Source organism: Mirounga angustirostris, unplaced genomic scaffold, assembly GCF_029215605.1.
Source record: "Mirounga angustirostris isolate CCGP_5_RB_7025 unplaced genomic scaffold, mMirAng1.0.hap1 SCAF_15, whole genome shotgun sequence".
NCBI classification, from domain to species: Eukaryota; Metazoa; Chordata; class Mammalia; order Carnivora; family Phocidae; genus Mirounga; species Mirounga angustirostris.
In genome coordinates this window covers 3,714,208-3,740,675 of record NW_026991723.1, presented here as the reverse complement: position 1 = coordinate 3,740,675, position 26,468 = coordinate 3,714,208, and the positions used below count along the sequence as shown (strand labels likewise).

Below are 26,468 nucleotides of genomic sequence, written 5' to 3'. Positions count from 1 at the left end.
TATTCCTCACCCTCCAGATGCTCCTGCTCCATCAGCCCGCGTCTCTGACAGCAAACCTGACCCTAAGTATTGAGGCCACGGAAGGGCAAGAACACGGCTCCTCTAGATCACAGACCCACAGCACCTCGGAGCTCCGAGGGCGCACAGGCACACGCCGGGGTCAGAGACACGGAGACCAGGCTCGGGGGCTCCCCACGGCCCACGCACAGGCCACCGATCCGGGCGAGGTCAAAGGCCGCGTCCCTGACTGTCAGCTGTGGTGCACGTCTGTGGCCCGCTGAGCTGCCCCGAACACCACCAGCCTACAACATCACACGCACTCCCCCAGGCAGGACGCGTGACTGCACGCGGCAGACGCTCAGGGCCACTGTCCGAGGTCTGTCACTTCTGGGGAAGCGCTCCCCTGGCCGATCCCCCTGCGACCTGGACGACACCCCTGGTCTTGCCTGGAAGGGTGGTCAGGAATCGGGCAAGTATGATACTCCGCCAGCCCCTGCTGCCAAAAGTGCAACACAGCAGCAGCCCGGACTCCGCCAACGCCTTTCTACGCTGACCGCCCTCACCCCCAGCTGGTACCATCTACACTTAAGTTTAGAGACCCTGGATCAGAGCTCATCGTCTAAACTTATTCTTTAGATCGGAGAATAGGAGTGCCTGGTCCGGGAAGCAAGCCACCCCACCGCTCTTTGTTTAGAAGGGAGCACAGTCCTGGTTCACGGAAAGACCGAGGCGCCGTTACTTTCCAGGGCCTTCCCACCTGCCCCAGGGCCTTTGCATAAACTGCAGGGCACGCTGGGTACTCACTCATACGTCCAGCACAGCTTCATCAGCTCGTACATCTCCCTTGGACACCCCGCGGGGCACCCCATCCTCTCTCCTTTCTCCAGCATAGCCGAAACTTCACTGCCTTTCATGCCCTAAAATACAAAACATACCCGAGCTTGTTTAAGGCAGTGTTCAGCAAAACAAAACAAAACACAACAGGTAAGTCTTACCCCCGCCCCAAAGAGGCAAAAGTGCACGCTGCACGATTTCACTTATAAAAAGTACACACACAGGAGCCCCTAACCCATGATCTAGAAGTCAGACGGGGTTACCCTTGGGGGACAGCTTGTGTGTGCAGGGGGCACGGGGGGCCTTCTGTTCATCATCTGGGGGCTGGTTTCATGGGCACACCTGTTTGTGAAAATTCATCAAACTGTATTCTAGCATAGGTACCCTTTTTGGTATGCATATTTTGATTTTAAAAAATCTAAAATATTTGGGGCGCCCGGGTGGCTCAGCCGTTAAGCGTCTGCCTTCGGCTCAGGTCGTGATCCCAGGGTCCTGGGATCAAGTCCAGCATCAGGCTCCCTGCTCAGTGGGGAGTCTGCTTCTCCCTCTGCCCCTCCCCACCCTCGTGCTCTCTCTCTCAAATAAATAAATAAAATCTTTAAAAATAAATAAATAAATAGGCGCGCCTGGGTGGCTCAGTTAAGCATCTGACTTCAGCTCAGGTCATGATCCCAGGGTCCTGGGATCGAGCCCCGCATCGGGCTCCCTGCTCCGCGGGGAGCCTGCTTCTCCCTCCCCCACTCCCCCTGCTTGTGTTCCCTCTCTCGCTGTGTCTCTCTCTGTCAAATAAATGAATAAAATCTTTAAAAAAAAAAATTAAAAAAAAAACTAAAATATTTAACTGAACTGCCAGTTAATATATATATATATATATATATATATATATATATATATGAATATCTCTATTTCCACTCTAATTATAATGTCGACGTGGGTCTCTTTTATGCGTATTTATATGTGTAATGCACAATGAAACTAAGTCTGCTGTTCAGTTAATATCACTTTTTTTTTTCAGTTTAGAATAAACGGAGGCCATATCCACTGCTCACTGTCAAAAGACAGTGAAAGACTCAGACAGGGAGCCCAGATTTTACGAGTTTGTGATTTCCGGCGTCCTGTGACAATCATCCGGGGCTTGTCCGTTGGGCTGGCCACATAGCTAGAACCCAAACAGCAGGAGCTCACCCGATAGGGCTTCTGCCCGTAGGAGAACGCCTCCCACATCAACACGCCGAAGCTCCAGACGTCGCTCTTGCTGGAGAACTTGTAGTAGTTGATGCACTCTGGAGCGTACCACTTCACCGGCCACTTCCCGTGGGTCTGGGCCTGAGAGCAAAGCAGGCAGAGACCCTCGGTGACAACAGGGCTGTGGACGCCCGGGTTCACAGCAGCAAACGCTGCGCGGCCCCCACGCATCCCCTGCCGGAGGACTGGATAAACAGCAGGTCCATCCATATCCACGCAATGGAGTAGCACCCGGCCTCCAATGGGAAGGGACTTTTGGCGCACGGAACAGCATGGATGGAGCCTGAGGACATCAGGCTCGGGGAAATCAGCCGGGCCAAGTCCCTGCAGTACTAATACTGCATGAAAGCACTCACCCGAGGCCCCTAGAGGGTCCAAGTCACAGGGACGATCGCCAGGGACTGGGGGGCTCGAGCAGGACAGGGGGAGTCGCTCGCTATCTAATGAGGACAGAGTTTCAGAGAATTCTGGAGAGTGGTTGTAAGCACAGGGAACGTTCTTAACATGACTGAACTGCACACTTAAAAATAGTTCAGATGGTAAAATTTATGCCAACAAATAAAATTGATGTGTGTTAACCAAAATAATAAAAAAGACAGGAATAAAATGACTCACGAAATGCCCTGGGCATGTCTGCATGTATGTATTTGGTCCGAATCTTAAAAATAGATATTTAAATCTTAAAAAAAATTAAAGTTTTAAGATTTCATTATATTTTTTTAAGATTCAGGCTGTATTTCTTGTGCCGTTCTGTCTGTTTCTCTCGCCTCTTCCTTTGGCTACTCACAGCTTCATGGGGCTTGTTGTGCCAACACAAGAACCCAGCCTGAATTTTAGCCTTATGGTTGTCCTCCAAGAAATACTGGGCCATTCCCAAGAATAGTTAACTATTACTAGGTACTTGTCGGCAGTTTTCAGCCAACGTTAATTATTTTGTCACAAACTGCTAGTATGGCTTTAAAAATGCTTTAAACTTTTCTCTTTTTTAAGATTTTATTTTTAAGTGATCTCTACACCCAACATGAGGTTCGAACTCACAACCCTGAGATTAAGCGTCCCACGCTCCACCGACGGAGACAGCCCAGCACTCCAAAAATGTTTTCAACTTTCTAATTTAAAAAAGCAAGGGGTAGTAAGGAGATCAAAATTGTGCCCAGCAGAAACTCTTTCCTCTGGGGCTTGGAGTTCGGTGAGTAAGTCAGTCCGGCTGCCTCCTGGGGAGGTCACGCTAACAAGCACCCTTGGGGGGAGGGAGGGAGGGGGGCTGCCCTACAGTGGGTCAGCAGGGGCCCAGCCCGGGACATCGCTCTGAGACCACAGGCACCATGGGTGTCTGTAAATGACACTCTGATTACCCTTCTGTCTCAGTCATGTAATGCATTATTTTTAGATTCTGGTTTCCAAAGTTGTGAACAATTTAGTCATATGTATTATTTCAATTTTAATTTGAATTTTGAGGTGATACAAAGATGACCCTTTGACGAGTCCTAAATATGTCGAAAAGTGAAGTCTCTCTCCACCAACTTCAAATCTTCCTCCATAGAGATGGGCACGTTTGATCATTTTTCCTGAATCTTTCCAGAAAAAAGTCTATATCCAAGTACAGATAGGTAACATATATCTTTTGGGAGGTAGAGAAGTTAGGACCTATGGTTTGCACTTTACTTTTTAATTCTTCTCCTTAACCACGTGTTGTGGACATTACTGCTATAAATATTAGGGTGCATGTGCCCCTTCTAATCACTATGGTTGTATCCTTTGGATAAATACTTAGTAGTGTAATTTGCTGGGTCATAGGGTAGCTCTATTTTTAACTTTTTGAGGAACCTCCATACTGTAGGAGTGGTATGAGTGGAATCCTTCCCTTGTTCCTGATCTTCGAGGAAGAGCTTTCAATCTTTCTCCATTGAGTCTGATGTGAGCAGTGGGCTTGTGATATATGCCTTTATTGTGTTGAGGCATGTTCCTTCTATACCCACTTTGTTGAAAGTATTCATCGTTAAAAAAAAAAAAAGTATTCATCGTTAAAGGATACTGGAATCTGTCAAATGCTTTTCCTGCATCTATTGAGATGACCATATGATTTTTATCTTTCATTCTATTAATGCAGTGTACCACATTTATTGTTTTGCAGATGTTGAACCATCCTTGCATCCCAGGATAAATCCCACTTGATTGTGGTGTATGATTCTTTTAATGTTGCTGAAGTCAGTTTGCCAGTATTTTATTGTGAATTTTTGCATGTATGTTCAGCAGGGATTTTGGCCTATAGTTTTCTTTTGTGGTACTGTCCTTATCTGGCCTTGGGATCACGGTAATGCTGGCTTTGGAAAATGAGTTTGAGCATGTTTCCTCTTCTTCCATTTTTTGGAAGAGTCTGAGAAGGACTGGCATTAATTCTCCTTTAAATGTTTGGCAGAATTCACCTGTGAATTCTGTTAAGATCCATTTGGCCTAAAGTATAGTTCAAGTCCAATGATTCCTTATGGATTTTCTGTCTGAATGACCTATCCATAGATAAAAGTGGGGTACTGAAAATCCTTACTACTATTGTATAGTTGTATATTTCTCCCTTCAGATATGTTAGTATTTGTTTACTCAGGTTAAATTCAGAAAGTTCCCCAACGTTGGGTGTATATATATTTAGAATTGTTATAACTTCTTAATGAATTGACGCCATCATTATTATATGATGACGTTCTTTGTTTCTTGTTACAGATTTTGACTTCAAGTCTATTTTGTTTGCTATAAATATAGCTACTCCTGCTACTTTTTGTTTTCATTTTCATGGATGGGCTAGGGCAGGTAAAATGGCGCTGTTCTCCCGTCTCTTTCTGTGTAGCTATTCTGAGGTTTGCTGTTGCCCTGTGTTGCTGAAGCTTTTTCTAAAGTGGATTCCCAAGCTCTCCCAGAGTGGTCTCCTTCAAGGATGGCTATCTAATTTTTGATCTTTGTCAGGGGATGGAGGCTGGGATCTCCTACCCCACTATCTTGGTTCAGATCCTTTGGCTTGTATTTCTCTAGTGTCTTCAATATTTTCTTCCTCTGCTTCATTAATTTTCAGAGAGTCACTGGTTTCCTTTTCAACAGTATGCTGTTGAGTATCTTGGCAGTTTTAGACATTGGCCTTCGTGTTAACGTTCGTCCTCACTAGGGGTGGGGTCTGTCCTTCTCCCTCCCTTGCATCTGGGTGGGCTGTGGATGCTCTGACCTGTAGCACAGGGTGGATATGACTCTGAGGCAGTTTGTGGGCCCCGGCCTTAGGGGCAGCCTCACTTCCTGCCTTGTGAGTAACCTGCTCTCCGGACCCAGCCGCCATGCTGTGAGGAAGGCAAGGCCACGTGGAGAGGCCACGTGCAGGTGAGCTGGGTACACCCCAGCGGAGGGCCCAGGCCCCGGCCCATGTGAGATCAGGCTCTAGCTGTGTGAGTGAGCAGAGTGGGAGTGGATCCTCCCACCCTCCTGGGACCGCCCCCGAGACACCGTGAGCCTCGGAGATGCGCCACCCCACCACGCCCCGCCCACGCCGCAGAACTGTGAGTAAATTAACACTTGGTATTGTGTTAATGACTAAGTTTGGGGACGATTTGTTATCTCAACCTCTCTGTGTCCTCTTGGAGTCCTAGTTTCAGTCTAGATTTTCCTCTCTTTTTAATTATCATGATGAAGCGTGTGTTCCAAAGCACCTCCGGACGGAACATCTGCTTTTCTCGGGCGTGCTTGGGTTTGTCCCTCTAGGCTGCCGTTTCCTCTGCTTCACTTCCTTGCAGTGTCTGTAAAGGGCTCACTTGGTGCTTTTCTAACGGTGGCTCATCTCTGAAGGGGCTCTGTTCTGGGGCCAGCTTCTCTCTGGAGGATGGAGTACTGCTGGACAGCTCTGCTCTTGCTGCTCATCCTTTATGCCAGTCCCTAGCCGGCCAAGACCCACTGTCCCCATCTGCCGAACACGGCAGCCGTCCCAGAGAGAAGTGAGTGGGTGGGTGAGTGGGGGACCCGGCACTCCAGGGTGTGGAGCCCAGGGCAATCCCACGGCCCCCATCCTGCCATCCTCAAGTGAGAGCTTCAGGGGTGGGCCGTCTATTTCTGAGAATGCTCGACTCTCCCAGGGACCTGGAGAGTTGGAAATCTGTTCTTGGCCCCCTCTTTCACTATCTGAGTTTCATTCCCATTACATTTTCTAGTTGATCAACCTAGACTCAACATACACACTGTGACTGAGTTCATATGAGACTTTCTTATGTTTTTCCCTTCCTTTAGTTGCTATCAGTTCATCTGGGGGGTTGAGGGGGGGCTCTGAGAAATCCTATAAGGATCAACCTGTTCAACACATTTTTCCAAAGTAATTTAAGGAAGGAATTCTATTCTTGTGTGTGTGTGTGTGTTTTAACGAATCATCAATTAATACTTTGATTCCTTTTTGTTCCCAGGAATATAGTTTGGAAAATACTATTCAGAGTAAACTCAAGTTGTGATATATTAGAGTATTTTCATTTTAGAGAACAACATAATCAAAGCTTAACAAGAACATTTTTTACATAGGCAAATTCGATAGGTAAATTGCTTCTTGAAATCCTATCATAATCAAATAAAGAACATAAACACTTGCATTTCAGATTCTCACCACCTGCTTTGCATATTGGCGAAATTATTCCTACCTTATAGTAGTTTTCATCAGCACGAAGTGCTTTGGAAAGTCCGAAATCACTAATCTTGGCATAATGTTGAGTGACCAGCAATACATTTCTTGCAGCCAGATCTCTGTGCACAAAATTGCACTCCTCCAGATATTTCATTCCCATAGAAACCTGATGGACCAGCTCTATGATGTTCTTATCCTTGACGTGCCTGAAAGTTATAGACGTGTCTTTAGTGATGGTGGACTGCAGTCCGTATGGGACCAGCCAACCATGCTCTTCGTGCACGCGGAGGGATCCTCTCATTTCCTATTTTCCTTAAGAGTAACAAGTGGTGACAACCTTGTTAGCTTACAGCTGCTCAGAACTGAGCACCGTTATCCTGGTATTCAACTGATATGATTTTCAAGGTGTGCTCTGAATTGCATGAATTGAATTGAACTGCAGTATAATTGAGGTGGACAGACCTGACTCATGGACAGACAGGCTTTGGTTGGAATCCTTGTTCCAACATTGGACAGGTAACAAAACCACCTCTGAGTCTCAGTTTCTTACCTGCGAAGTGGGGCTAACGGCACCTCTTCCCTCCTATGCTGATTAGAGGCACAATCTAAGTAGAGTACACGCGTAATGTATCAACTGGGACCAAGTGATCAGTGGCTATTATTAAGACTTATCCCACGTGACTTCCTCCATCTCAACAATGGCTGTAAATGAGCACAGCATGAATCCCCCAGCAATGCTTGTAATCCATTAACAGCAACAGTTATTTTCAGAATTACTCGTAGGAACGTAGAGGTCAGCCAGACGCATAAGACATCAATCACTGTTACTCCCTTTTAAAACGTTTATTTTAATATTTCTCTCTCTAGGTATGGCATGTTCTGCCTAGTGAGGAGAGACTGATTGCCAGGATATTCTGAGGCCGAACAATATAGAGTGAGCAAAGGAGAATGAAGACCAAATTGTTGGACTAGAGTTTTTCTGAGCACAATAAGAGCTAAAAGAGCTTTTGATCCAAAGACTACAACTCTCTTCCCTCAAGGTCCCTGAGTGTGGGCCAACATAGCCATCGGGCTATGACATACACTGGGCAGGCGGGCCCTGCCCCACCACAGCATCAGCTCCTGGGGGACCAAAACATACCTGTTCTGCTGTAAATATTTATTGAGTGGACCCAGTTCTGCCATCTCCATGACCAGCATCCAGGACTCGGCTTCACATATCCCAATCATGCGCACGATATAAGGGTTATCGAGCTGCTGCATGACGTTCGCTTCTGCTAATAACTCATCTTTAAGAGCTGGGTCATTAGCCTCGTTCTTCAGAATCTTCACAGCCACTGTCTTCACGACTCTGCGTAAGAAATCACAACACATAAGAAACTTTCCAAAGTGGCTAAATTCTAAGTTCCCTAATTCTAGGAGATCACCTTCCGCGAAGCATAATTGCTGTGCTAGAAACAGTGTTATGGAGGTAGTTACAACCTTGTTCTCTCATTTTATAGACAAACAGTAACACTGTATTAGTTACAGACAATGGCGAGGTGCTGAAAAAGACACAACCAAGCAGAGTGTAAATATTACGGGATATGTAAATAATTTTCAAATAAACCTCACAAACTGCAACATGCATGGATTCCTGCAACATATTCAGATTTGCCATCTCAGATTATCTGTAATGTGTGTGACTACAACATTCCTTTGATATATGTTGAAAGTGAACCTCCGGGTGCGGAATTATAAAGCATACCCAGGTGCAGAATTAAAAAGCATACATTGTTAAAGCTCACAGTTTACAAAACACTTTCTAAAACTGAGCATTGACAATTTTAAGCAAGCTTCAACAACTTTGCAAAAAATCGTTTTTCACTTTCTTATAAAAACATCCCACAGGTCATGTTTGACCTCCTGAAAATATTCTGATATAGTGAGACTTAAATAATTGAATGGAAGTTAACTCTGTATGATTTGAAAAAAGTGCATTTCTCTGTAATAAGGATTCGCAACACATGCAGGAAGAACGTCTCCTTTGTTGAACTCCGAAATGGGAGAATAAAAACAGAACTGTCCAAAAAGATGGTAAAATAAGAGAACAACTGGGTAAGTCTAACATACATTCACAAAAACCCAGACCACTTCAGTGTAGAGTTTAACAAGTGTTTCCACACCGAATGCAAGCTGTAGACCCTACACAAGCACCCCCAGGAGCATCCCTCCCCCTCCTACAATCATGGAGCTACTTCTCTATGCTCTGTCTAGTCAGTGCATCATGTTACCTTTCCACATTTCCGACTACCAGCCACCTGAAACTGGCTCTGTGTATGGCGTGAGGTAGGGGTCAGAATGAACAAGAGAAACCTCTCGATCCTTCCCAGTAGTGAAGGAAGAAAAAACACCCACAATCTCTTGCAGAAAAGAGAAGAGGAAGGAAACCTCCCAATTCACTTTGAGGCCGGCATTATACCCTGATGCCAAAACCAGACAAAGAAACTTCCAAGAAAATCATTTACTGATCTCTCTTGTGAACCTAAATGCAAATATTCTAACAGAAATATTAGTAAATTCAATTCAGTGATTTATGAAAAAAATGAATATCTAATTCAAGAACAAAGATGGGTTTATTCCAAGAAGGCGAGGTGGCTTTAACATATGAAAATCGGTGTCCTTCACCACATAAACACAACAAAGGAGAAAAACCATAAGGTCATCTCAGCAGAAGAAAACGAGTACTCAATAAGCTGTAATGCACATCCATGATTAAAAACATCTCCTCTCCTCTCCCCAAGCCCTCTAGTTGAAATTACGTATCCATAGTTATGTCTGTGTTAATATATGTATTTAATTAAGCAAGGAATTTAAGTGTCACGAACTAATTGAGGAAATTTATACCTTAATACAGAGTAATTTATATTCATCCCACAAATGACTGTGATATATGCATGCACGGATTTTTGAACAAGCCTATCAGTCAATTACATGCACCCAGAAAAACGGGATTTGAAAGCAAGAGTTTCCGTGCATGCTTTGCGTACATTCTTGACACTTGAGTAATGTAAATTTACCTACTCAAGATAAAACATCTATAAAATGTCATAATTCAAAATAATATCAAACAACTAAACCCAACTATATTCGTATCAGTAACCTATTAATTCAAACATACAGACTCAGAGATAGGGTCTGTTTCAAAGGACTATACAGTCCGGCACATTTACTGAACATTCTATGCAGGACACCTTCTAAAGAGCAAATGAGGAACAGAGATTTCAGTGACACAGCAATTCTAACTATTATATGGTGGGTGTTGTGATCTGAAATTATAGGAAAAAGCAGATAAATAATTACACTAATGATGTCCATAATCAAGAATTTTCTGGGTAAGAGAAACGAGACATGATTTAAAAAATAAAATAAAATACCTGAAAATGTTGTGTTACTGTCACTGAGTAATTGCATTTTTTTTTTATTTTTTTTTAAAGATTTTATTTATTTATTTGACAGAGAGAGATAGCGAGAGCAGGAACACAAGCAGGGGGAGTGAGAGAGGGAGAAGCAGGCTTCCCGCCAAGCAGGGGGCCCGATGTGGGACTCGATCCCAGGACCCTGGGATCATGACCTGAGCCGAAGGCAGACGCCTAACGACTGAGCCACCCAGGCGCCCCTGAGTAATTGCATTTTAATTAAAAAATACATGCGTGTATGTGTGTGCATAAAAAGACCCAAATAATATATAGACACTACTGTTACTTAACAGTAGGGTTATCTGGATGGTACAAACAGGATGTTCTCATTTTATTACGTTTTGCTTGTTTCTACTTTCTAATGCTCTAAAAGGCACGCTTCCTACGTGCAAACTAATACACGGAATTGGTGTATATAAAGCTAGGATACACAATGAATGCTTGCATTGTAGCTATACCAGAAACGAACAACCATACACCCTTAACGAAGAAGGATTCAGCCCTGCTGGGTTAGAGTTTGTGTTTGGGACTAAATGTGCGGGATGCGTGGAGTGTGGCAGTTCCTAGAACGTCGGCTCACGGGAGAACGGGCCGTGCGGCGGCGTGGCCATGACTTACTTCTTCATCTGGTAGTAGCCCTTCTTCACGGTCCCGAAGTTGCCAGAGCCCAGCTCACTGTCCTCCAGGGTCAGCAGCTTGCGGTCTAGGTAGACCTCCTTGGGCCTGATCTCCTCGGGGTCAGCGTAGGGGCTTTCGTATACTTCGGTGTCCATGGGCATGGCTTCTCTCTGGGCTTCTGCAGGGCGGTCAAGAGACACCCGACCCTGGGGCTGGGTCCCTGCTGAAAATCCCCACATCTCCCGCTCCTGCCTCCTCTGGGCACACCTCGCCTTTCCAGACCTTGATCACCTCTGACGGTTGCGATGCCGGTGAGCGCTCAGGGCACAGTCTCTCCCGGTTTGTTAGGGGGCAGCAGCCAAAAGCCCCTCACCCCCATGGGACTCGACCCTGTTCTTGCACGGATGTGCACAGAAAAGGGGTCGTTCATGCCAGAAGCCTCCCTAATGGACGGCTTTACACTGTCTGAAAACGGACACTCCTTCTATCGAGGGGTGAAGTCTATGTCACCATCTGCCCCCAGTGGCTTTTGTCACTGTGTCAACCAATGGACTATATCAGAAATGACGTTGGCGACATAGTCAGGCAAGGTTATAAAGGACCATGCACCGTCTCTGCCCTGTTGGCCGGAAGACTGGTTCTTAAGCTTCAGACACCAGGTGCCCGGGTGCCTTCCATGCTGGAAAAAGTGCAAGCCAGCCCTCGAGGAGACACCGAGGGAGGGGCCCCGTCGGCGTGGAGGCCGAGATGCCCGCCAGCCCCGTGCCCCAGCCTCCCCACGGCCTCCCCACCGCCCAGCCTGGCCCAGACCCCTGACCTGCAGGACGTAACTGAATGACTGCTGCCCGAAGCTGCTACATTTGGGGGCCGTTTTTGTAGCAATAAACAGACCGAGTGCACCAGGTAGAACCTGGAGCCACGCAGAGAACCCAAGGAGGTCCGGCTGAGGCCCCACTGCTGATGGCAAGTCTGGTCGAGGGCTGTGGGCACTGCTGTGCCGCGAATGGCCGGGGATGTGACCGCGCGTGGCTCACCTCTGTCCGTGGCCCAGGGCCCCCGGTCTGACTCGTAAGGATTGAAGGTCACGGAGTTCTCGGGCCGGCTCCCTGTGGACGAGGAGGACTGAAGTACACAGAGGACAGCAGGTTACTTTCCTCCGCGGACGCACCGTGGCGCTGATCTGCACAATGACTTTTGTTTTCAAATAATCACATTACGACTTATGCGGAGAAGACAAGGGAAAGCGTCAGGGAGAGAGACAGAAAAAAACACCATGGCTTATCTCATTCTTCGGGCGACTGCTTGGACCCCACGGGGGCTACATGGAGCTCTGTCTCAAGGGGCTGCACGGTCTCAGAGGGGCCCCGGTCACAGGCCCTTTCAAACCCCATTTCTGCCTATACACGCCCCCCCGGGATTCGTTTTCCTCCATCCATCCTTTCTGTTCAATTTAATGTCATATAAAGTTATGTAAGAAGAAACACAGTATCCACCAGCTGCTTCCCCTACTCCCTGACTCCACAGGGTCTATCCAAGTCCTGAACCTGACCTTCCATGGAGATCTAGCTACGGGATAGGATGCCGGAGGGCAGCAATCTTCCTGATGCTTGATCTGATTTACATTAATTTGCATGATGGATTAACAGGGTGGGGGAAGGATCTCCTCCTTACATCCCTGTAACCTTTCCCTTTTGAAAGTCTCTATCTTGAGTCTTCCTGGCCCGCCTTTGCCCCTCCTTTTAACACAAGGGTACTGCACTACATTTGGTTTGTGGGGAAAAAAATCACAATTCAAACCTTTTTTTTGTTTGCTTTTTGGTGTAGTTCGCTAGGAGGGTCACCTAGCCGTTTACCTCAGCAGGGCCCAAACACTGGCCACGAAGACACGAGATACTGCCAGGGTTTGGAGACACGTAAAGACACAGAGACATCAAGCTTCACTGTACATGGTGACGTATCTCGTGGCACACCCGGGGTCCTCGTCTGCCTGCCTGACGTCCCAGGCCCGGGAGCCAGAAGGACAATAATGGAGTCACAAGGAACCATGGCCACCACCTGTCTCCAAAACCTGGACCTCCTTCACGGCATCTGCCGAGCGCCACCAAGCTTCTGCCCACAGCACAAAGGCCCAAGGGACGGGGCTACGGGATGCCCGCTCTCCCGTGTCAGCGGAGGGTGCTCGCCCCACTTTCTCCGCCTCTCTCGGCGTTCCTGCCGCATTCCTACCACACTCCACGGGAGGCGCTGGGACGTATCACGAGTAAAAACAGCGTAAGGCCCCTCACTGAGCTGGAGCTCAAAAAAAAAAAAAAAAAATGTACCAAACACACACCAACGAGTGAATGAATGAATGAATGTGAATGAATGAATGAATGAATGGGGATAGTGTCTTAAAACTGGGAGATGGGAAGTGTAAGTCAGTGTGGTTTAGAAATGAGTGATCTCTCCAGGCTTTACCCTAATGGAGGGAAATAGGCGTGGATAATCCCAAATGACGATCCACCACCTCTTTTTAAAAACTGGCCTGTGATTACAGGGCGGTTGGATGTCCTGTGAGTCCACTTCTCATTTAGAAGATAATTGCCCTGTCTCGATAGAACTATCCTCGGAGAGACTGGGAATCCCCAAGGCCTCCCATCAACTCTCTGCTCAGCTGCAGTCAAACTCCAAGGTGGAAATAGCATTCAATTAAAAAAAAAAAAGCCTCTTTTAGGTTCATATATACAATCATTTCAACGTCTCTGATCTTCCCTGGAGGCAGGAAACTCTGAGATCCAAAGACATGACTTCAAGACGCCAGGACCGCCCGTCACAGATATGGAGAGACGCCCGCACCCCTTCTGCTGGCCCTGAGCCCTGCCCTCTGCCCACCGAGGGCAGGCTATCCCGGGACCACGACTGCTCCGCCCTGAGCGAATGCTCTCCCGAGCCCCAGGACTTCACAGGTTAAGCCAGAATGCAATGACCTGCCATTGGAAGCCTGTGGGGAAGACTTCTAAAGCAGAGGTGGGAGTGTACAAATAGTGACAAGAGTGAGTGAGAGCTGGTGGTGCTGGACACACTGAGCCTAAAGCCCTGGACAGAGCAGAGCAGACTCTGATGGGCAGAGTGGCGCTCAACCCTCGCCGGCCTTGGCTAGGCATCAGGAAACGGGCTGGGGTCTCCCTTGGAAGGTCACGCAGACCCCGTGCCCTTACGAGCCTTACCAGCCTGGCTGGGGCCTCGCGAGTCCCTCAGCAACCACATCCACTCCCTGCCCGGGCCCCTGGGTCGCCCCACTGGCATAGAAGCTGGCAGGACACTCGGGAGAATGTTCTTTGGGAGAAATGGGAGATTTTCTGGTGCGTCAATTAACAGGGTGGTGGTGACGTTATGATGAAGGCAAAGTACAAAACACAATTCCATCTTTCCTAAGGTGTTTGGTGGGTGTGCCACTGAGGAGAACGACACCAAACACCCTCTGGGTTCGAATGCCCAGCGGAAAAGAATTCAAAGACTTTGTAAAGAATGATGCTAAATTATAAACGTACTGATTGGCGTTAGAATTTAATGAAAAACACATTGCTGGCCTATTCTGTCATCTGTCATTATTCTTTCTGCTTTATATTTGATGATTTATTCTGCCCCAATGAATACCATCTCCTTTTCCGCACAGAGCATAAGGAGTCAATGGAATGTGAGCAGGTGCATTTTTTCCTCCCATTTTTGCGGCGATTAAAACCTGCGGGCCACCACTAGATGGCACTAGCGACCTTCGTGTTCTCCCTCCCAGAGAACAAGAGTGATCGTTAATTTTATAAATGGAGGTAAAAATAGGTCACTCCACAGTAATTAAAGATAAGACCAAACTGGGTCTTAAATTATGATCCCCGATCTCTTACCGGCCAGGCTTAACTGCAAACTGAAATGTGTTCGACAGCTATCCGCTGGGTGCCTATTGAGGGGGGAGGCAGAAGTGAACAAGGTACACAGGTATCGTTCTCCTGGTGATCCGGGAGCATCGTGCTGTGTCCTAACATCCATTTCTAGACCTTCGCTTTTAGGCTTTTGGACAGACCTTTCCGCATCAGGGAGAGCAGCAGGAAAGAGGACCATGTACATGTCACAGCCACAGTGCCAAAGAGAGCCCGCAGGCTTCAGACCGCGGGCTGCCATTGCAGGCACGGCCCTGGTCTCTGCAAGAGGGGCTGTGGTCCCAAGGGGGGACAAGACCCCACGGCCCAGGGCAGACCCTCCTGGGCCAGGGCACGGAACGAGACCACGTCTGCTTCCCGTCCACTCAAACCAACACCGGACGTCCACCATCAATCGTCCCGACCTAAGGAGCGGAGGGCTGCAGCGTGGCCCCGGACGATGACAGGGCAACACGTTTTCTCCGGGGTCTGTCCTGGTGCCTCGGCGTCACCGCCTGATGGTGACCTCACAACTGTTCTCCTTCTCTCGCTCTTCCAGCGCAACCCTAGCCAACTGTGTATTTACACATAAGCCTTCAAATAATCCAATCATCAGTGCAGGGGTTGGAATACAGCATGAGAAATGGGTCTGAATTTGAAATTCTGGAACACATTTCCACCACTGAGCTACGGGTAAATGTTGTGTCGCGTTTTAGGGAGCGTGCCTCTGAAACAGGAGGTGAACGCTCCTATAAGGACGCTCTTATTCACACGAAGCCAAGGTTTCTGTACTTGAAGGAGCAAGACAGACGCTCCCGTTCTAGGATTGGGAGGGACTTCGTTCATTTAAGGACGTCCAGCCTTTAAAGTAAGTGTTGGGAGGGGAGGGGAGAGGGTGGATCCCACAGACACTCGTTAGTTAATTTCATTTATATTTTTAAGGACTAACATGGAAAGAAAACTTTAAAATAGACCCGCGCCTTAAGTTTTTATTACGGAGGGCAGGGAAGAGGGTGGATCATTATTTACATTGGTTACTTGACTTCACTTGTATTTTTAAGGACGGAAGTATTCCCAGTCTCTAAGGAAAAGATTTAAAATAGACCTGTCCTTAAGTTTTTATTAGGAAATCTCTAATATCTAATTAACAGTCCTCTTCAAGTCAAAACATACTTTTCAGTAACTACCCACACGCTAGAATTAATTCAAGTTCTGACATGTCCTTTTTGGGCCTGAATTATGAAAAACAACCACGTATACTGATCAAATTAACAAACTCAAGAAAGTCATTTGCACCTTATCTAAACAGATGGGATAGCTGACATAATTCCTGTAAGTGCTTTCTCATGACTGTTTAATTAATAGAAAATTCCTCCTCTATTTGCGAAAACATAAACACTAGCTCTCCTAAAATATTTCTGATGAGCAGTTAAAATACATTTAATCCATAACTTAAATCACACAATCCTTCTTTATGAATATTTTTGGCATCTAGGAAAATTCAATGCATATTTCAAAGTTGTTATAAATTTAAATAGGCAACAGCCTTTTTTTTTTTTTGCCAGAAAAGTATTTTCACAGTATTAATCAGATTCATTACTTTCTACTATTTAATTATCTTTTTAAAAAATTGATTAAATTCGAGAGGTATGAATTTACAAAGGCACAACGGGGTTTACGGTAGAGTGTAAGTCTCCTTGACACTCCTAACAGTCACTACTGTTACTGCTGTGTTTCTGTATTTCTTCCAGAATATTTGACATTCTATCAGCACATATCGGTTGTTTGTAATTAACACTGGAATTTGGAAATAATTCTAGACCTCAGCTGCCTCTCACGGTATGAATTTTATTGTAACTGGTTTACTTCCCAATGACAGACTTTTAATTTGTTTCCAGACTTTGTCAGTTACACAATGCTGGAATAAACACTTTCATGGATACCTGGTTACACACAAATGCAAGAACAATACATACCTAGAAACGAAATTGCAGTTGAGCCGCCATATGTGGTTTTACTTTGGATGGACGTTGTGAACTTGCCTTCTTCTGAGGCTGCATCATCTCACACTTCTCCAGCAAAGTGGGGGAGGGCTTACTCACCACACCCTTGCTGCACATCCTGTTGCTTTTTACTTGGGTTCATTTCACAGGTGGAGGTAACAGGGCACCTAGTTTTCACTTGCATTTCTCTTGTTGTGAAATGGAACAGCTTTTCCTATTTTTATGTTTTCCTACGTTTTTCCTATTTATATCTGCTTTACTACAAACTACCTAATGACATCCTCTGCCATTTGCCTGTTAGTTAAAACTTTTATGGACTTACAGAATTTCTTTATATATCAAAGATCTTAACCTTGCCTGTGTATCATCGGGACCAATACTTATTCCCAGTTTGTTATTTCCTTTGATGATAGTTCTTTATTTTTAGGTAGTCTTACTGATATTTTAGGTAGTTTTACTGATATATTGATAGTGTAAGAAAGAGACATGCTCTCCTTTAATACAAAGATCTACTGCCTCTTTTCTGTATATTTCCTTAGTTACTGCGAGTGACGTGAGCCTGCTTCAGCCTGCCTGGGACAGCGACGGGGTGGCAGTGAGTCTTGTCTCCTCACTAGGCTGGGTTACTGTTTCCTGGCTTTTTGATGTGTCCACATGGTTAGTCTGAGCTCCAGTCCTCCATGATCAAATCAAATTGTCATTTCGCTACTGCCATGGAGGGATTCTGCAGATATAACTAAAATCCCTAATTAGCTGATTTAGATTAGGGAGATTACCCTGGGTGGGCCTGGCTTAATCAGTTGAGAGTCCTCTGGGGAGAGCTGCAGCTTTCCTGAGAGAGAAACAGAGAAAGGCGGAGGGCGTATTGACCCCTGGCTGTGGACGACAACTTCAGCCATGCCCAAGGGGTTCCACCCTGCTCCTGATCTACCCTTCCTGACGGTCTGCCCTACAGCTATGGGATTTGCTTAGTCAGCCCCTATCATCGTGTAAGGCAAGTCCTTGTGATAAACCGGTTTGTGTGTGTGGGGGTGCATGCATGTTAAGATGTGTGTGTATATAAATATGTGTGTGTGACATATATGTACCTAGATACATGGTTGTGTTTATCTGTCTTACACACAAACCTCTAAGTGCTCATGCTCCCGTGAAGGGTCCCTGAATGCTGCACTCAGAGCCAGAGAACTAAGACACGCACGGCATGTGGTCCGTGCACAGTGAGACCGCCCATCTGTGGGACCGCACCTGGACAGGGGGCTGTGTGTCGGCACATCATAAAGGGAATAATGAATAGACAAGTGGTGGCAACCGGCAGTGTGGCCCACGTCCACAGGGCTTCTTCCACGGCTGCCACGCAAGCCCTGAACACGGAGGGGCCACGGAAGCCGGCGAGTAAGGGGTTCTGGGCACTGTGGAGGCCACGTGTCCTGCCCTGAGCTGTCCTACGAAGCACTGTCTATGCAACATTCAATTAAACACTCTTGCATCTTGTGTTTGACCACCAAACCGTGGTACCGAAGTCACTAATTTGAACTAAATTTGTGATTTCAGCCTCGAAAAGGTGTTTCTTGATTAAAATGCACCCTGAATCAGAAGGCTACCTCCGGCCTGTTAGATGCCGTCCGGGTGGCCACGCGGAGCCCTCTCCCAAGAGAAGGGGCGCAAGCCAACGGGGGTCCTGGGCCACATGGGCTGGAAGGGGGCAGCCGGAGGGTTTTACCTCGGGGCACGGCAGATGTTGACCTCTTCTGGTCCACAGCCTCAATCACCTCCTGGGCCCGGTGGCTTCAGGCACACACCAAGCGTGGGACAAAGGGGCACCGGACACAGAGAATGTGTCACCTTGACAACCTGGTCCCCGACTCCTAACACGCCTGCCCTGGTGCGGGCGGCCCTGACTGCGGTTCTGCCAAAGCGCTGTCACGTCCTCGCTGTGGTTCCACGAGCTGTTCCACACCGCCTGGCCACGTGACATCCAGACAGACAGCCGCTCCGTTCGTCAGACAACCTGCCCCTCGACCATCACATTCAACTCTCTTCTCTGATCTATCAACAACAAGACCGGGAGCATGCAGAGTACGACTGCCCACCTGGAAAATTCTTCCTAAATAAAATCTTGAGGATCTTATGCTTTTTCTTTCTGTTGTTCCTAGCAAGTACTTTCAGCAACTTGCTTCATCAGTTGATGCCCAACTGTATGGTGGAAATGTTGGAAAAAAAATATCAATTGGTATGAAAATGGAAAGAATTATTAACAAAAAAATCCACTTTCTACCACCAATGGAAAAAGTACAAAGGAAAAAATAGTAACCCATACATATTATATATATATGCACACACACACACATATATATATATAGACGGAGATGATTCATTATAAATCATTTAAAAAAACTTTGCTTTTTCCCTCACAACTCAATCACACAGCCAAATACAGAAACGAATCCCAGGTCAACCTTAACTGCCTCGGAAAGAAACAGGGCGCTTCTAATCCTCCAATTCCATGCTTGTCTTTTTGTGTGTTATAGTCAAGTTCCGTGTTGGAAATCTACAGCCTCGATGCAGGTGTTGTGGTCCTTGGCATCCACGCAATAAACGGCCTGAGACGCTCCCTGTGCAGCCCCCACAAGACCCCGGCACCCTTTCCATCAGCACGTACTTTATATAATCGACCCCCCTGCTCTGCAACTTGTGATTTTGACAACAGATCACTTGGCTTGCTCGGAGAAGGTTCTCCAACACGAGGCTCCCACCTCCCGCGCCGACCCTGGGACGTTCAAGCGCACACCGAGCAGAGAGAGCACGCTGGCGGGGGCGGACCGGGCGGCAGGGACCAGGACCCACATGGAAAGCACGGCGAGCACTGGACGCAGGCTGCCCACCTGGGGCCACACACGGCAGGCGAGAGAGCACAGTGGCTGGACGGGGCGGGGAGCGCGCACGGAGGGCAGCCGGGGCCGGAGTGCAGGCGCCGCGTGCGGGACAGTCCTACCACGTAGGCAGGGGGACAGGAAGCAGGGGACGCATTAGCACCTTTCTGTGGCCCGGCTTTGGGAAGGAGTATGATTTGATTCTGGAGATTATTCCACCCGCTGACCACATCTAGAAACCATAACGGCAAAGAGGGAAGAGTCAGTATCTCAGAAAGCAAACACGTGACATGCTATTTAATTTTGTGGTATCACTTTGTGATTAACTGCCAACCCCCTCCACACTCTGCTGCAGAGACTGGCTGCCGGCCACACTTGGTCATTAGGGATGCTTCAGGATAAGCCTGCCACCTGAGCAGAAGGATCTGGAAAAATACTTTGGTTAACAGTTTCCATGGAAAGCTACAGAATTAGGGCTGTCACATTAAGTAGCCCCCGTCTCATATAGGTTACTAAATCACAAACACGACAAATCATTCTAAAGAAACTAGAAGTAAGTCTGACTGTGCCCAATTTTGTTACTTCTTCAGGGGGCTGGTTCCATGGTTTGTGGAAATTCACTGATTTGGACACGTAGGGCATGCGTGTTTTTTTCTGTATGCATTGAGACAGTCAATAAAAAGATTTCCCAAAATACCTAACTTCTTGAAGCTACTGGGTGATGCACGGCTGCATCTAGGGCTTGATATTCTTGTAAGAGTTCTTAGCCCTCAGCCCTCACCCATCTGGGAGGAAGATCAATCTGTCTCATGGAGCATCTACCGTGACGTATGGTAGATGGAGCATGGAGCATCTAGACGTGCCAGCCCAGGAGCCACATGAAGGGTAAAATAAAATGATTCCATACAGGGGCTCTATTTTAGACGTTGATGCAGAAGTTCACTGGTATTTTAGCAAATTCCGATCCCCCCCACCCCCAATCTGGTGACAGGTGCTGCCCCCAGAGAGGTTCCCTGCTTCAATCTGGGTGCGGCTTGTGAGCGGTCAGCCATCCTTATTGTGGGCAGAACGGACATCCCGATTTCTGCTGATTCTGTTTTTTAAGGGTTAATAGGCAAATAGGGAGACGTGGGGCACACAGCTCACGATAGGGGGATTTTTATACTTTATAGATGGCATTAAAAGACACCAAAGGTCCACACTGAGGTCCCCAAAAAGGAGCGGGACCCAATTCCTTCTCTGAGTATAAATCTGGTTGTTGGCTTGGGGTGGGGGGACAGAGGGGGGCGTGTGTTGGGCAAGCCCACATGGAGACGTGGGGACAGGTCACATTCTCACCTCCCACTGACGCGGAGGGAGAGGTGCGTTCTGGCCTTCTCTAGAGGCTTCTCTCATCTGATGCTGCTGAGCATCCCACCCACCCCCAACCAAGCCTCCCCTGCTAAGCTACCGTCAAACCCACTCTCCGGAGAGGTCGATGCTTCTGTTAACGATGATCTAACCAAAAGAGCTGGGCGGACGAGCTCAGTGAGACATCTCGCACAGCAGACTCACTCCAGGGACCATGTGCACGGTCTTCTGGATCCTGCACATCATTTCCCAAAGCCGCCAGGAGGCATATTTCTGATTTAACACCGGGTGTCCCTGTCTAACCTATGAAGAAATGAACTCGGCTGGCCTGCAACTGAAAGTAGGCTGATTCTAGCTGACGCTCCCCGGCCCCAGGTTATCAAGGGTGGCAGGAACAACAATCATGGCTATCCTGTGCGCTAACCCATGATTTCCTGGCTCTAGCATGCAGCCGCTCCACCGCGGGCCCAGCTCTCGTAACTTACCGCAGGATGGCCCCCTGGAAGGGGCGCGCGAGCTCCAAAGTTGATGTTTCCTGGGTGGAAAGAGCGTGGACAGTCATGGCTAAATCCCCAACACCCAGCGGCTCCCTGCCCGGGTGCAGATCACTCAGCTGGACCGTCAGCTAGCCTGCCCAAGAAGCAGTTTCTCCTCCTCCACTCAGCGTCCTCACCCGGGCAATGAGAGCTAACCCGCTTTCTCCAGTTAAAGCTATCAGCTACAGTGTGATTAACCGGAGTGACCCGACGTCATCTTTCATCAACCGGTAAAAGCAAGCCCTCATCCCACCCGGATCTGGGACAGGCTGACTGTAAAGCCAGGCTGATTACTGTCAAGATCCCAGAGACAGAGTCTTCAAGGTCAGGAACTCACCTGTCTGCCCACCAATTTTCTGGCATGGAACTGTAAGAACTCTTAATAGCCCGTCTGGTTTGTAAGAGTAATGCTCCACCAGCTGAAAGGGAAGAAGGAAAGAGCCATAAACATCGGAGGCAGGAAATAGGGAAATCCTGGAGCAGCCCACTCCCCCTGCACACCTTAAACGTGACTCGAGGATACCCCTGAACAACAAAACATGGTTCCTCGGGAGGTCGTCCTGGTCCCTCCTCATGCCTCTCCCGCTCCACACTCACATCCTGGACAGGAGTCCACTCACCAGCTCCCCTCTGGACTTTGCCCCACCCTCCCTATACCCCTCCATCCATCCACTCCTCCACCCACCCACCCCTCCATCCATCCCTCTATCCATCCATCCATCCATCCATCCATCCATCCATCCATCCATCCATCCCTCCCTCCATCCATACTTCCCTCCATCCCTCCCTCCCTCCCACCATCCCTCCATCCATCCACTCCTCCACCCACCCACCCCTCCATCCATCCCTGTATCCATCCATCCATCCATCCCTCCCTCCATCCATCCTTCCCTCCATCCCTCCCTCCCTCCCACCATCCCTCCATCCATCCACTCCTCCACCCACCCACCCCTCCATCCATCCCTCCATCCATCCATCCATCCATCCATCCATCCCTCCATCCATCCTTCCCTCCATCCCTCCCTCCCTCCCACCATCCCTCAATCCATCCACCCCTCCATCCTTCCCTCTGTCCCTCCCTCCCTTCCTTTTTTGGTAGCAAGTTACACTTATTTATTTCTCCTCTATTTATGTAATGTTATAAAAACAAATTCAGCATGTCAACACTTATTCCTTCATAGACTCATTCAACAAACCCTCTGGGCCCCAAGGCAGGACCAAAGGCAAACAAAGGTGAATGAGATACATTTCCTACCCCTTAGGCACTTCCTTTCTTGATGGAGAGGCAGGTAAAGGAATCGCAATATACTGTTAATTATTAATGACTGCTGACGGGGGTTGTTGGCAATGGCTTCTCGGAGGGACCAAGTCATTCAGCCCAAGACTTCCAGGGAGAAGACAGCAGAGCTGGGACACGGGGAAAGGGGGCCTTCTGTTGAGAGAATGTGGCCATCCTTGGCTAATGGGTCCCAGAAAACTGTGACCCATGATGTCCAACTGGTCCATCAAAACTTAAGTAATGGCACATAGATTTATTTATATCTCATCCAAATTACACAGTAAGAAGACAGTCTTGGTATTTCACATTTTCTTACAGACATTTCCTCTTTGGACAACCTAGAATCTTCATAATCTTCATATCTGGTATCTATTCCTTATCTGTTTATTGGTAACTTTTCCAGTTAAGGACCCTGCTCCTGAATCTTCTCTCCTCTCAAAACTTCCCTGCTTGGGTCAATCTTTGTTGAATGAAAAAAAAATATCTATTTTTTTTTTTTTTAAAGTAGACTCCAAGGTGGGCTTGAACTCACGACGCTGAGATCAAGAGTTGCCTGCTCTACCTACTGAGCCAGCCAGGTGCCCCTGAATGAATATATTTTATCCTTCCAGGAAGGATTGTCTTTTATTGTGGTGAGATCTACCCTCTAAGCAGACGTTGCAGTGTGACCGGCCCTAAGATGCTTGACACCGGGGCTCAGCTTGCTCTGATGAATGCAACTGTGTGCTCTCAGGCTGCCAGTCTTGGGGTCCCTAAGGCAGAGAGGCTTCCCGTCCAGCGCTCCAGTGTCACTCAAATATCTTGTGGTTTCCGACAGTGTGCTGGACGAGGGTGCCCACAGGTGGGCAAACCTGTCAGAATACCCCTCAAGGGCAGGGGTCAGCAAACCGGCCAGACAGCGATATTTTAGGCTTGCGTACCGTGTTACACAACCTTTTACTTATTATTATTATTATTTTGTAAAGAATCCTTCGAAGTGAAAAAAACACTTCTCCAAGAACTACACAAAAAAAGGCTGGGGGCCAGGCTGGGTTCGGGGTTTGCTGGCTCCTTCTCCAAAGTCAGGAATTCCACCAAGGGCAGCAACGCCCGACTCTCAGGGAAACAGGGAAACTGCGCTGCCGGGCCCGGATGTTTATAGGGTGCTGGGCTGGGGTGGCACGTACAGTGTGGCCTCGGCCATGCGTAGCCATGACGTAAGTGCAGATGAGTGGCGTGTGCCCACCTCGGCCCTCAGGAAAGCGTGATGGCGTCCGTTCCCTGCTCCTCACTCCCTACGTGCCTCCCAAATTAGGAGCTGTTTGGGGGTTTCCTAACAGGGGGGTCAAGAATAAAACCCTTTCAGAGCAGAGCTGAAAACGTCCTGAGCACGCGCAGGCGGCGCTGACCTACTTTCTAAGTTGCCTTAATTTCACAGAGATTCCTTCTGCAGCGAGCAAGGCACCTGACCCTTGATACTCGGTCTGGAACACAGGGAGAAACGGCAGGGCCTCCTGGGCCTCTGTGAGCACGGCTGTCCGTGGGCACCTCCGTGGTGCGGAGAGCTGAGCGGTCCTGGGCCTCTGGAGCCTCGTCCACCTGCCGTCCCCGCCCCCCAGCCCCCACCCAGAGCTTCAAGGCACCTGAGGGTTGAAAGGAGCCCTGCCTGGGTGCGTGTCGGGCAGGGACCCAGGGGGGCTTTCTCCTTCGTGAGGACGGCCCCTACCTGCCAGAGCGTGTCGAACTTCTTCCCGTCGGGGATGGAGAGCTTCCCGGTTTTGTCCTTATCTATGCGGTAATGCAGCACCTTCCCCTCATGCAGCAAGCACAGGGCGTAAGAACCGTTGTCGTTCCTGTCCCTGATCCTACAAGACAGGAGACCCCGTGTCACAGCCACACCCACCCCGCGAGAGGCAGCGGCCCCTCCCGGCCTGGGGTCAAGGGCTTCGGCCCCGTGTCCGGACAGGCCCGGCCGGCAGGTCGGCGGCCCCGGCAGCTCACGACGAGGAAATGCCGTGGTGGCGGGTGGGTCACGGCCACGGCCCAGCTGGACCCCTGGGTGGACAGCAGGGGAGCCTGGGCCCTGCGGGCGAGTCTCCATTCACCTGGAGCGGCCGCACGGTCAGGCCACCAGCACAGGGAACCCACGGGACACGGAGAGTCTCTGCACTCGCCTCTCTTCCCCGAGGTCACAGTCCCAGACCTGCCGCTCCGCCGGCTGCCGGGGTGCGGTGTGGGGGTGTTTGGTAAGCATAGGGGGGGTGCGGGCCCCGACTCCCCAGGGCCCTTCTGCATCCCCTCACATCGCCCATTGCAGGAGGGCAGGGCGGGGCTGGGCTGTGCTGACCCGCAGGCTCTGCTTCCATGCCCCTGCGGGCTCTCCTTGGTGCCAACCCCTTCCCTGTGAATACGACTTGTTGGTCCAACAGGGAGCCGAGCACTCACCCGCTGCCGCACGGGGAGGAGAGGGCCCAGGACAAGGCCCGTGGGGTTTGGGAGGGCAGATCCAGGGGGCAGCGGGGACTGCAGAGCAAGACTTGGCCATAAGTTCCTCCCCCAGTGCAGCTTCTTACTCTCCCCCCGCCCACCTCAGCCCCGCAGCAACTCAAGCCCTGGGAATCAGGGGCTCTGGGCAAGGGTGAGTCAGGACGCTTCCAGAAAGCTTTTCTGGCCCCGAAGAAACCGAGACCCCAAAATGTTTAGCGTGTGCCCCAATGCACTGCATTTTGGGAAGGGTTCAAAAGTGCCAAGCTGCATGGAATTTCCATGTTTTGGGAAGATTTCTGAAGCTGCCTCTGGGTGGCAAGAGGTCTCACCCCCACGATGGGCTCTGGAAACAACTGTGTTGGCACTGTTCTTGCCTGTGGATTCCTCTCCAGAGGTTGCCCGAGACTGAGGGCCAAGCTGGGTTGTGTAGCTGGAACTCTGTTTTAAGAATAATTCCCCCCCCTGCAAAAAAAAGAATAATTTCCCCAGGATGCCTGGGTGGCTCAGTTGGTTAAGCATCTGCCTTCGGCTCAGGTCATGATCCCAGGGTCCTGGGATCGAGTCCCTCATCGGGCTGTCTGCTCAGCCGGGAGCCTGCTTCTTCCTCTGCCTGCCGCTCCCCATTTGTGATCTTTCTCATTCTCTCTCTGACAAATAAATAAGTAAAATCTTAAAAAATAATAAGAATAAAATTCCCATGTGGTTGTGCTTGGCCGTGCAGGATGGACGGGTTCCCTCCACAGCCCACAGCTCTGGACACACCCAGACCCCCTGTGTCCTTGGCACGGCCTCTTCCGAAACCTTCTGCACCTTGAAAACAGCTCCTTCCTCCCAACCCGACCAAGCCGTCAGCACCCCGGGTGTGAACCTGCGTCTTCACAGTCCCACAGCCCGTTAAGGCCTGCTGCTTGCTGTCAAAATAAAAAACAGCCACGCAGAAAAGGTAAAACCTGTTTTCATAGGGGAGGGGAGCTCAGTCTATTTGATAGGAAGTTATCTTATAATGTGGAATGTGGGACTATTCATATTTTATGTATTTCATAAGCATTAGTGCCCTCCACAAAGGATAGCTTGGAGGTACAGAGAACTGCCTAAAATGAATACCAAGCATTAAGAATTTACGCCTACACTTACGACAGGTGACCTCAGGAGAATGATATCCATGGGCCATTCCAAAATATCATTCTCCTTGATTTACAGTGTTTCCCCTCTTTGACCTCAGGGTCCTGGAAATAAGAAAAGGGATCCAGGGGCGCCTGGGTGGCTCAGTTATTAAG

At 48.7% G+C, this 26,468-nt stretch overlaps 1 protein-coding gene across 1 annotated transcript in view; it reads right to left on the bottom strand.

Annotated features, from left to right (window-relative positions):
* Nucleotides 1–26,468, bottom strand: part of SYK (spleen associated tyrosine kinase) — a 77,887-nt gene that overhangs the window by 6,729 nt on the left and 44,690 nt on the right. Inside the window, exons 4-13 of the mRNA XM_045882130.3 lie at nucleotides 24,431–24,569; nucleotides 21,784–21,865; nucleotides 21,396–21,445; nucleotides 19,724–19,792; nucleotides 11,829–11,916; nucleotides 10,795–10,972; nucleotides 7,860–8,069; nucleotides 6,735–6,924; nucleotides 2,020–2,160; nucleotides 805–917 (exon numbers count right to left, since the gene is read on the bottom strand). Of these exons, the coding sequence (XP_045738086.1) occupies nucleotides 805–917; nucleotides 2,020–2,160; nucleotides 6,735–6,924; nucleotides 7,860–8,069; nucleotides 10,795–10,972; nucleotides 11,829–11,916; nucleotides 19,724–19,792; nucleotides 21,396–21,445; nucleotides 21,784–21,865; nucleotides 24,431–24,569 (1,260 nt within the window). The remainder of the gene's footprint in view (nucleotides 1–804; nucleotides 918–2,019; nucleotides 2,161–6,734; nucleotides 6,925–7,859; nucleotides 8,070–10,794; nucleotides 10,973–11,828; nucleotides 11,917–19,723; nucleotides 19,793–21,395; nucleotides 21,446–21,783; nucleotides 21,866–24,430; nucleotides 24,570–26,468) is intronic.